Source organism: Melanostigma gelatinosum, assembly GCF_949748355.1.
Source record: "Melanostigma gelatinosum genome assembly, chromosome: 10".
In the NCBI taxonomy this organism is placed as follows: Eukaryota; Metazoa; Chordata; class Actinopteri; order Perciformes; family Zoarcidae; genus Melanostigma; species Melanostigma gelatinosum.
The window spans coordinates 19,971,642-19,983,837 of NC_136643.1; the positions used below are offsets into that span (position 1 = coordinate 19,971,642).

The following is a 12,196-nucleotide window of genomic DNA, read 5'->3' on the forward strand; positions in this document are numbered from 1 at the left end:
TGACCTGGGGCATCTGTTGCCCCCTGCCCATTTTCTGCACTTCAGCGCCCTCTTTTATCTTTGCCCATGACCTGCTGCTACCACACAACACACACACACGCGCTCACACTCGTATACAAGCATACATACAGTACATAAACTCAGACTAGTTGCATGCGTGGAGAAAAACAACAGATGCCGAGTCCCACAATTACAATGCAAGAAGCGATTCTCATAAATACTGAATGTCTGAACTTTGACTTATCTGCAATTTGCTTTTAATTGGAAAATGTGGATCGAGATGATAACATTACATCCAGTGTGTTATACGTTAGATAGGGTTTGGTTTGGGTATACTTTGTGTGGAGGACAATGAGAAAGATGGAGGTGATAAGGGCTAGAAGAAGTGAAAATGAGGTGAGAGGGGGCATATTAGCACAGCTGGGCCCAGTTGGGAGATCTGTGCCTATGTTGGCCTTCTATCTGCTTATTTGTACTCAGACAAATACTCACCTGCTTAATATGGGTAAGGTAGGGTGGGCTAGAGACAAAGTCAAAGAGTCAACACAAACTTTAGGAACACACATAAAGGATTAGTGTGAATTAATTGTGAGATCAGTCTGAAAAACCATGTAATTGATAGGATCTGTGCAATGTAGAATTGCCCTCAAGGCTTATTTTTAGTCATGGCATTGCAGGGTCTGACACCAGTGTCAAAAACATGTCAAAAACGGATTCGCTCAGGGTCAGAGGTGCATTTGTTTGAGGAGTTTGCTACACAGGATGGATGTCATGTATTAGGATTAAACACTGATCTATTGTGATTACTTTACAGGAAATAGCTTTTCCTCATGTGTTGAAGGTGCAGGAGGGCCGCATTAACATGTCCACGATGGATGCTAACGTGCATGCCAGCCAACCAACATTTCAATCAGGAGAGACAAGTCGGATGAAGAAAAGACAATTGTTTATTATTAACAGATGATATGTGATGATAAAGTCTTGACAGAGTCTTGGACCCTACGGGGAGATTTGTAATCGAGGGGCGTCTGCCCTGAGCCGTGTCGTTGTGCCGCTGTCGCTGTAATTGTGTCGCTGTGCTATTGGAGACCAGCTGATCAGAACAAGTGACATCATGATTGATCAACGACAGCAGGGAAAATTATGGGTGAGCATGCGTGAGGAGTAGTAAATGTCAGATGTGTGAGAAATAAACAACAAACCTAAGCATACAAGAGTATAGTCTTCCTGACTGAACTCACGCTAGAGCTTCATCAGCTAATTAGCACTAAACAACAAAATCATGAAAGGCATTTGTACGTCCAAACTGTACCAAACTCCAAGGCAATGCTGTCAATAGTTGTTGAGATATTTCAGTGTGAACCATAGATGCACTGATGATGCATTTGCAGAAATAATAGTGTTGCAACTGTATTTAAAAGGCCATCGGCGCCCCGACAGGAACAGCATGAGTAAATCACATGTTACAATCCCCATCGCAACAAATCTGCTTAGTTTGGACATTCAGCGTCTGGAGGACCACTGAATGTTGGATTTCAGAAAGACCTTCAAGCCTTTTTTTCGCTTTAGGATTTGATAGCCGTCACTGAGCTGCCCACATGTACAGTGTTGTGTGTGGCCATTTACAGTATCTTCAGCCAGCTCCTGTGAGCCCTCCAGACACACAGTAAGTCACCTATTCACCAGTCAGTGTTAAGAACAGCTATTCAGCAGTGTTCAGAGCAGGTGGGGAGTTTGAGGAAAAGAGATTAGCTATTTCTACTCTTCAAAATGATTTATGCCCAGACTTTTATCAGGAAGCACCCCCCCCCCCCCCCCCCCGACTTCACCTCACAACGGGAACTATTTTAAGCATTTTCTCATTAATACAGAGTGATTGGATTCATTGTTCTGCAATCCTGATGGATGTTCTCTGAAGTTTTCTCTCAACTCCCACCTCAATCCCGTCTTCAATCTTCGGGTAGAATTCCCTCCCAAGAATGCAGCCCCATTGTCTTCTGAACGTTAGATGAATCAGTTGCCGCTGCCTTTTGTCGCTTCAGTTCATTTGAATGAATTTGCATTAGCCTCACTCCATAAAACCATTCATAATGACAGCAGTTCTACCTTCAATCTCTGTAGACCTTTACACATTCTAGCAACCATTAAAGACACACTCAGCTTAAGCTCTGACAGTTTATCCTCCATTTCCACAGTGAATTCAAATATATTCAGAGTGAGACATCAAGTACGACTGAAACAATTGACGAGCCGTCTTTTATCAAGCTCACGCTGCCTCTTTTTGTAAAACGCACCATGTACACTACGCGTCAGTCACCACTCGTGCATTTGCTTGTACGTTCTTTCTCATGTCAGACATTTTTCAACTGTGAATCTTTAAATACTGTAGGTGTGATATTATCCTTCATTTGCCACCTTGAGCAGTCGTCAACCAATGTGAGTTGCCACACCAACAAAAGAAAAAGATTAACAGGGACTACAAACATCCCTGCAAAATGGCATTTTCGGTGTTCCACAGAAAACACGAAACTGTGACCTTTTACACATTTCTAGAAGTTGCGGGTGATTGGCCCAAAAGGGAACTTCATTATTCTGCAACATCTTTACTGTCACCTTGTGCATCATGAGTGCTTTTTTAAAGTGCGTGCTCTGTTCTGCATTCGAGCTACTTTAACTCCAGGATGGTTGACTTTGACAGCAGGGTTGTGTACGGAAGGCTCTGCTTGAAATCTCAGCTCTGTATGAAAGAGCGTATTGCCGCTCCGCCTGCTGTGTGTTCTGCTGCAGTAGGTCTGCTCTGGGTGCTATAGGAGGGTCGACTGCTATTTATACTGTACCTCCACTGCAGTGGCACTCCACTCTTCACCCAATGCATTATAATCCAGAGAGGAGAGGAGGTTTGGAAGCCACTGAAAAAAGAAGCAACTTTTTCTTCGGTTCTGATGCATTGCTAACTGTACTTTGTATTTTCTTTTTCTCCACAATTTTGGTCCCTATGTAGGAACCAGCTAAAACAGATTATACATTATGTAAAAGAACATTTGTGTTCTGAAGCCCGCATCATCAAAACCACCACTGCCATCGCCATCACCATCAAGTTCACCGTCATAGTGAAATCTGAATTAAATGCAAATGTTTTGGTTTAGGGCTGTGACTTTTTCTGTTCAAATAATCCTTCCATTGATGGTCCAAAATGTTTCCGTACATTCCTTCACGGATGGTTCAGTGTCTACCAATATGTCATATTGCAAATTTAATTCCTGTAGAATAAAAATACAAGCACAAATGCATGTGTATTTTATCAGACTACGGGTGAGAATGACACCTCTTTTAGGTTTTAATTCTAAAAGGACATTATGCGCATCAACATCTGTGTCTGCCCATATATGTGTCACTTTCCAACGCTGAATGCTTGGTTTCAACCACAATGAAGCTTTTAAGTAGCAGCAGGAGAAGTGGACAGGGTGTTAAGGACAGCGACCGGCAGGGAAATCAGCTGTCAGCGGCCAGATAGTTCCGTTCTTCTCATTAATTACTTTTGGGGAAAGAGAGGTGGAGACCAAATGAGTATTGATTGTGGTGTGGCGGAGTATAGGGCCGATTTTCACTGGCCTTTCCCACACGTCATTGCTTCTCCACGTCCCCATTAAATGGGAACAAGAGGGATCAGTGGCGAGTTGGGACCCTATTAAAGACGGGACCTCAGAGTGTCAGACACGCTAGCTAGCACACAAACCTCCTCCACGAGACAGTAGACAACATTCCTTTTTGCTTTGTGTTGGGAGTGCTCTGATCGGGATTTTAGCACCTTTGCTTTGTATCTGTCTGTACGTCTAAATGTTACAAGCTGTTTGCTGTTTCGGCCTCTATTTTGTCTCTCTGGGTTTCTTATTTTTTTTTGTTACTTTCCCTACTCCTATTGTCTTAGTCTCCTCTCTCCTACAACTCGCAGCCACAGAAACAGGGTGGAAATAGCTCTTAACTTGCAGAAAGGTCTCTTTCCTTTTAGCTTCTTTTTTTTCTCACTTCGCCTCTTGCTCCCCCTGCTTTTGTTGCGTGACTGATGATTTTAATTACCTGTTAACTCCCCGTACTCAGCAGATACACATGATAAATGGTCCGGATGACTGTTGTAACCACCATCTGGATGGGGCAAAGGAGTCTTAGCAGCTTTACTCCAATGTCATACTAGAGACAGCCACCACAGCAGGGGGGGATTGCAGGTGTACCGGGGTAAGAACAAGAAACTGTCACAGTTTAGATCCAGTTGACAGCTATTTAGTGTCATAGGGGTCACATCCATTTTTCCTAAGACTGCAGGAAGCAACAATATGCCTCCGCAAAAAGAAGCCCATATCACCGCAGTAGGTGAGAGAGAGTGCCGTAGACGATTGGCCAGCAAATTGCAGCACTTTATATGGAGATTGTAGAGAAGGAGATAGATGAAGGAATGTGTAGCTACTATAGGTACACAGTGGAATGGATTCAGAAGCAGGCATTATATGCCATGCACAGGTGCTGTGCAATGACCAGTATCCTCTTTAAAGACGAAATCCGAAGCTCTCAAAAGTTCTCGAAGCAAACTTGCTGCAAAAGTGCAAGCAAAGCAGAAATCTCTTGTTGAAATTGATTGAAACTCTCCTTGGGAAATGGATTCACTAATCTGAAAGCTACTATTCACAAAGGCTGTGTCCAAAGGCGGATATTTCATTTCACTGTTTGGGGGGGATAATAAACATAAGAAAATCTCAACAGTAATTCCTGAAGGGGACACTAAAGGTGCCGCCAAAGACTATCACACACACACACACACACACACACACATAACATTGAGGTTTTTTAGAGGAAATGAAGTGATACTGTTGCACTGAATCCAAGTAACAGAAGTCTCCTCCAGTCAGAGAGACAGAGAGAAAGAGTTCATGTGGACGAGAGGAAGAGGGTGTGGGATCCTCTTTTCACAGTGACCAATAAAGTGACAGCTGACTCATCAGAACCAGTCCAACGCAGGTTGAATGTGCAGTTTTAGGTCGACGGATATATTGGTCTGTTGTATGAAATGTCTGTAGCGTCACCCCGGTGCATTTACATGAACTAGGATCATCTCGTCATGCATCACATTCCTCGCCCACGTATGAGTTGGGCTGGGAGGGGACAATCTTTTCAAACTTTCCAGGAGGGTTTTTTTCAAAATAGTCTTTATTTCTACATCTGTTTTTTGTATGGATCAAACAGATGAAATACCACATATTAAATGGCAGATTTTGTACTTTGGACAGACCAAGGCTAGCTGTTTCCCCCTGCTGTTTCCCCCACCTGTACAAATTTCCCCCTGGGGATAAATAAAGTACATATCTATCTATCTATCTATCTATATATGCTAAGCTAAGCTAATTACCTCCTGTCTTTAGCTCCAAATACGAAGGGGAACTTTTATGATTTTCAACCAGCTTTGTATCGTTGCAATGTCGGTGGTATGTGGGGGCAGCTGGGAGGGAGGTTTTTCATTTGCATATACTACTTGCATTGTAGTAACACAAAGCTGGTTGAAAATATGCAAAGTTTACCTTTGCACATACATAGATAGGTATCAACCTTCTCATCTAACTCTACGCCAGAAAGCTGACAGTGTCAAAATATTCCTTAAACACATATCTTGACAGCCCAACAAACAGCCAGATGAAAGGAGATCTGATTTCCAGCTGGATACCACAGAGGTCAGTGCGGACGAGCCAACAATTCCAATTATACTGTGTTTGATTGAGTTAAGCAGATCAGTCACTTATTTATACTCTAGGCCCAACAGTTTATTTGACAGTCCGGTCTCTGCGGTCTGTGTTTATGCATGGAGTTCATGGCAGACGACCCACAGTGCAATGGGAAGGACCTCCAGCATTAATGAAGGGTAACGATGATAGTCCCCAAGGCGGACCCCATGTCATGTCAGTTTGTAAAAGCAGCACACTCACAACTACGGTTAAACACACACAGACATTGTGCTCCAACTGATTACTTGAGGTCCCAGTGTTCACACTGGAGACAACTTCAATTCATTCATTAGTTCCCTGAAGCAACTATGAAGTGCTTCTGAAGCACGCCACATCGTTGTCAATGAAAGGCGGCGCCCGGAATCGATTTGAATTGTATTGAATTGAGTTACTTTGAATCAAATCAAATGAAATTCAGGTGAATTGAATATTTGCACAGCAAATGTGAGCATGCGTGAGTTTGTTCCAGTAAATGTCTTTCATTCTATTCACCCATGAAAACGCATGCTAAAAGAGCAATTTGGGGCTGTCGCAAGACAAACACAACCAGACACCCAGAGAAGAGACAGACATATCAATATGACTGTTGTAAACAAGAGCACCTATATTGTGTATGTGTGTTCTCTCTCTCTCTCTCTCTCTCTCTCTCTCTCTCTATCAGCAGTGAATCAGTGGAGTGTTAGGACATCGTTTAAGCTCTCGCACAGCATCAATACGGGCTCTATTGATTTCTTTCAAACAGTTAATGGAAGCCTTTAGGGCAGGAAAGCTAATTAAAATCATATGCAGGTCAAGCTCATTTAAAGAGTCCCCATTAGTTTATGTTTAGCTTAACCACGCTTGACTGGAAAATCTATCCATCGGGCATCGTAATTGACTGGTGTTTCTAATGGCTTTCCAATGCTCCTGAGTTCCTCCGGCAGATTTCATGCTGCAGCTCTAATAACCCACATACAGAATCATTAAAGACGGTTGCTGTGTGTCCTGTATCCTCAAAGTATCTTGCCGATGCCTGGAGACAGTGATGTGTTTCATACTCCAGCCTTTGGAAATATTCGACCACAATGCTCACAGAATCAGACGTTGTAGTTTCACATTGTTTCATCTCTGTCTCGTGGAAGTGGAATTATTGTGACATGATGTCTGTGCTTGGTTGGATAAATATGTCATGTAGATGAGTATTTATACAGTAACTTCAGGTTTGCGCCTCCTCCTCCTCAACTCTATTATATACTGTATATGTCTGTTACATCACATCGAGACAATGATGAACTTTTAACTGTTCATGAAACGGTCTCAATTTATTACCGATGACTCTGTATGACCGACATAAGTAAATGAGCCCGTCAGCAAGAGAATTAGCTGTTTATCTCGTTGTTCTTAAAGCTTTTGTCAGGGCCATGGGGGTCCTATTCTGGCTAAATCTGACAAACTCACGCAGGTTGACCAAAAACTCATTCAGCTCAGACTCCAGCGGGGCCGCTGAGACTCCATCTCAGAAGTTAAGTAACATAGACTCTGGTCGAAAAAATATCTCCGTATTTTGATAAAGGTTTGATAAAATGACTCAACTAAAGTAACTGTAGCTTATGAGTGATTGTGTTTTTGAGTGCTGTGTCTTTATGAGTTCTCTCTTGACAGAGGGCCACAGCTGCCACATTTCTGCTGGCTATTATTTTCTGCCACCCCTGCCAGTGCTCCTGCTTCTCCAACAAACGCTTTACACACGTCATCTATCGACTATTTTTGTTCGTGTGTTCACACGTCTTCGGTGCATTAGCTTCCTGCAATCTGTGTGCTCTTCACAGCTTGCACAACTCGTGTGAGTATGCTTTTGTGCAGTGCCTTGAGGTAGGAGGCAGATTTGAATCTGTGAGTCAGAGGGAGATTGTATTTAGGTAGGTGTTTATTGCTCCCTAGCAGGGGCCAATATGCTAACAGCAGATGCCAACCATCTTGCTGTGTCTTTGTTTGATGCATCCACTGCACGTCTCTAGCCTCAAACCACACCGCCCTTCCACCGCTGCTGTACCCAGCTGGCAGCGCAGGAAACCCTCACGACGCCGCAGCTTCATCAGAGTGCTTCATTATACAGACTTGGATCAGATAAAAATCCCCCTGAGATGAATTGTCTCTGCCACGGAGGAGGGACGGAGCAGAGGATACGAGCGTGCTCTGAGTAAAACGGGCATATGAGAGGTTATATGTAATAATAACACCTAATAACGTGTCAGAAGCGTTGGCTTATTGTGTTGCTTATTTTCTACTCCGGCTGCTCCGTACTAAATAAATACTCATAAAAACATACACATGTACTCGCATAAAGCACACTGAAACATACACATACAGCGCACACACACACACCCTTTCAGTTTGCTGATTATGCTCGTATTATTAGTCGTTTTCACTCACGCATGATATTATGTTCTATTTTTGCGAACATTTCAGACAACCTACCAAATGTTCAATGGCTATTACGTTGGTGGTTGTTATTGAGAAGCCAAGCATTAAAATGCAGTTCATGTCAGTGCTGGATGCTGCACAGTACTGTAAACCTAAACCCTCAAGCCCCATTTCAACCGTCGCTACGTTTTGATCCCGTTAAAATGATTGACCTGAGTTGTCGGTTGATTGATGAACTGCATTATTTCGTCATTTGTTATCGCGGTCATCATGAGCTTGGCGTGTAAATAATGTTCGACATGTTTGTGAAGTATTTACGTAAAATGAGTTGTTTTTTAGATCGCCGCCATTTGAAACACACACTTACTTTTAGTTGCTTACACAGTGTCCAAATTAATTTTTGTAATACTGTACAATCACAATGCCACTTAAGATTATTGAAATGGTATTCTTATCATATTGGAACCACAGTTCCATGAGCACATGTCCTCATATATATATATATCTATATATATAGATATATAGCTCAACTTGTATCCACAGAGTTTGAGCATTTCTGCTCTTTTTCTACAAGTTGTATCCTACCAACCAAGTTCAAACACTTCAAATTCTTGAGTTCCTGCTTTCCAATATACCAATACTCCATGTTTACTTTCTATCAGATTAGTATCAGTAGGTCTCTGACTAACAAGCTCAAACTCCTACAGCCCACTGCTCTCCTGTCATCTCGCCCTAACCCCAAGATTCACCTCCACAAAACCCCAAACTCTATACCGCCATCTCTGATCCCCCTCCATGTACGCAGCCTCGGACAAAGTGAGGACTGCGTTCCTCAGGCATACTACTCTAGAGTACCTTTTTTTTTTAAATAGCGTATGTGGCATAATTTTACTTTGTATACGCCTGAGAAAAGCAGGCGTTTTACATCCACATAAGGAGTCAGCTCTGTAGCATTAGATGATATACAATCATGGCTCTCTGGGCAGTTACATCTGCTGACCTCTCTTGGGAGCTCAGTGCAATTATTCACACAGCAGAAATTCATAGAGCACAGCTAATGCAATTCAATCCAAGAAAAGAAGATGTAGCTTCCTCAACTTATTTTCAATTAAAACAAGATGATCTTATGGGAGAAGGAAATAGCTGTGTAGATGTTTTCATTTTCCCTGTGACTTAAAAGGACTCCAGCCTATTTTGAAATGCAATAATTGAGTGTCAGCATGGATGTGTGATAATTATTGCTGACGAGGTGGACAGGTGTTAATGTACTGTGTGTGTGTGTGTGTGTGCACTTGCACACACGTTGTCAACCACCAGAGTTCTTGTTGTGCTATACAGCCTCATTGTATACCGGCTGCATCACAGAAAAACACCTCACTCTGTAGTCAGTGCACATTCTTATCAAACTGACAGCTTGCTGAGGTCAACTGGTTCTCCTTAGATCAACAAGACTAAGAGTCTGCAGCTCTGTGAGGCTGTACTTATAGGCTAGAGCATCAGCAGTGAACATACTTACGATAATAACAATGATAGCACACTGATATGTAGCTGATAATGATCATCGGTGGCATCGTTTTACTGTAGCTCCCTCCTAATTTACACAGACAAGCAAGAAAGTAATTCGTTTTACAGGTATTTGGTCCTAAACCAAAGTTGTGGACAACAAAGGAACAACACGCTTCATTATCTCACATTAAAATGCATTAAAACTTCATTTTAATAGAATCCATTATCCAAGGACCATGACAGCGACTTGCAACATAAACAACACAGAACACAAATTGTCTGCAGGCCTCAAGTAAAAGTGAATAAACATCATTTTTACCTTCAGTTGTTTAAATATTTCTCGTTTTGTTTCTTTAGAATTAGATCAACCGCCTTGGTAGCCAAACGGTTACAGCGCATGCTGCCACATAACGGCAACGTCACCTTGAAACTGCAGCGCTACATCGACCACACGCCTCATACATCAAACTGTATCAAGCTGTATGACGGTCTTAAGTCCTTCCCGTGTAGAAATAACCAGCATGCCCAAAGATATTTGGTTTGTGGTATTGTTGTAGTTATTATCTTTGTGGGAAAGCAATTAGAAAGGCTGAATGATTGGAGGGGAGTTATGTGTTCAAATCAGCTTCAATTTAAATCTCCTTTGCAGCTCAGTGCTTGGTTTTTTGCACATCAGGCCAAGTGTGTAAAAAAAAAAGTATGTAGTGTGCCAACCTCTGTTGTAAAAAATCAATAACTATATTAACTTGATGCTTCAAGATACTCACCAAAGATGACCGAGCTTATTGAATTCACAGGACTATAGTAGAGACGATGGAGCTGAAGCGGTGTATTTTGTGTTCATATCAGGTCCGTCCCTGGTTGGGACTCTGAAGAAGGACTGGGCCTCTCCAAACAGCATTGCTCTCTCCTGGCAGCAACCCGAAGTAACATCCCTGCTCATCCTCGACTACGAGATCAAATATTATGAGAAGGTACACTGGCTTCTTTGGAACAATTTATTCAGACAGATTGTTCAGGATTTTCGAAACGGGAAAATAAAGCTCATACAAGTGTGTAAAATCTGTTACAGTTCCTCCATTCATTGTTTTGTTTTTTATAATAAAATCAACAGATATTTCATGGCGCTTCCTGTCTTAACATCCTGGCACAGCAATGTACCGGTAGTCCATTGATTAAAGTGTCACATAAAACACAGTTGACCCGGGATTTTGTCCTGCTAAAACGGCCATGATGTCCAAATAAAGGGAAGTAGTGCGTGAAAAGGAAAGCTCTTCAACACAGCATCAGCGGATACTGCTCATGCATTCAAATCAGCTCAATAAGAGCTCACATTGTGGAGGTTTTGTTGGACAGATATAGTCCGTTGTAGATATATGCTTTCAATGCTGATCAACAATTCAAATTTGGCTTCTTTAATTTGATTGTGTGTTTCCTGAAATGCCTGATTGCCTATGCTTGTGTGATCAGAAAAGTCTATAAGGAGTACAGTAGGTATTTATCCTGCAATTTAAGTCTCAAGGCACAAATAAAGTCTATAATTCCCATTATATGATTATAAAGCACTCCGAATATGCTTCCACGGATAAATAATAACCCTTTTTAAGCTGAATAGACATTTATACTCTCTGTGTATGATTATGTGCACAGCAATATTTTAAAAGACAATGATATCTAGGCAGTACAACTATAGTAACTTGTTGTTCGATTGGGACAGGTAAACAACATGTAAACAGGTAAACGTGAGTGGGAGAGGCGTGACGTGGACTCTTGCAGATGTCTGTTGTTTGTTTTGACACCTGGGCCGAAGAGACATACAGAATTTGTTAAAAAAAAAAAAAAAATGTGACGGAAAAGTGGGCCCTGCTCGTTCGTTTCATTTTTATTTGTTTTTTTATTTTGTCTGTTTTAATGAGTGCACTGTGAAACCGAACCAGACTAAATAGAAAACGAACCAAAAGTATCAATTTCACTCTGATTTGGACGAGCTAGCCAAACATCCTTTGGTTCGTGAAAGCGCCCTAAATTGCTTTGAATATTTGAAACCTCTTCCACTCTCTCCTACAGGAACATGAGCAGTTAAGCTACTCGTCAACGCGCACTAAGGCTCCCAGTGTGATCATCTCAGGTTTACAACCAGCCACCTGGTACGTCTTCTGTGTACGGACCCGCACGCCAGCTGGATACAGCTCCTACACCCCTAAATATGAATACAAAACAACAGGACACTGTAAGTACCTGAGACCATCTACAGCATGTGTTACTGGGCAGGAATACACCGGTCTTTGTGTGAATGTGTGTACTTCTTTTCACAGCAGAATGACAAGATATGGAAAATACTCCAAAGCATGTGGCTGCACCTCACCCCTGCAAACGACTATTAAACCAGGACTAGTCTGTGGTTAGATCATGGTTTACATTAGGCTTGTGTGACGTTCTTCATTGCAGTGAACTTTTCAAGATGAAGCACTCTGAAAAACTGTAAAGTGATGGCAGAAAGTAAAACATCTTACCCTTCG

General features: G+C 42.0%; 1 protein-coding gene across 1 annotated transcript in view; it reads left to right on the forward strand.

Moving 5' to 3' along the window:
* LOC306783186 (ephrin type-A receptor 6-like) overlaps nt 1-12,196 on the forward strand; it is a 121,570-nt gene that overhangs the window by 88,302 nt on the left and 21,072 nt on the right. The window contains exons 6-7 of the mRNA XM_079276730.1: nt 10,527-10,651; nt 11,745-11,907. Of these exons, the coding sequence (XP_079132856.1) occupies nt 10,527-10,651; nt 11,745-11,907 (288 nt within the window). The remainder of the gene's footprint in view (nt 1-10,526; nt 10,652-11,744; nt 11,908-12,196) is intronic.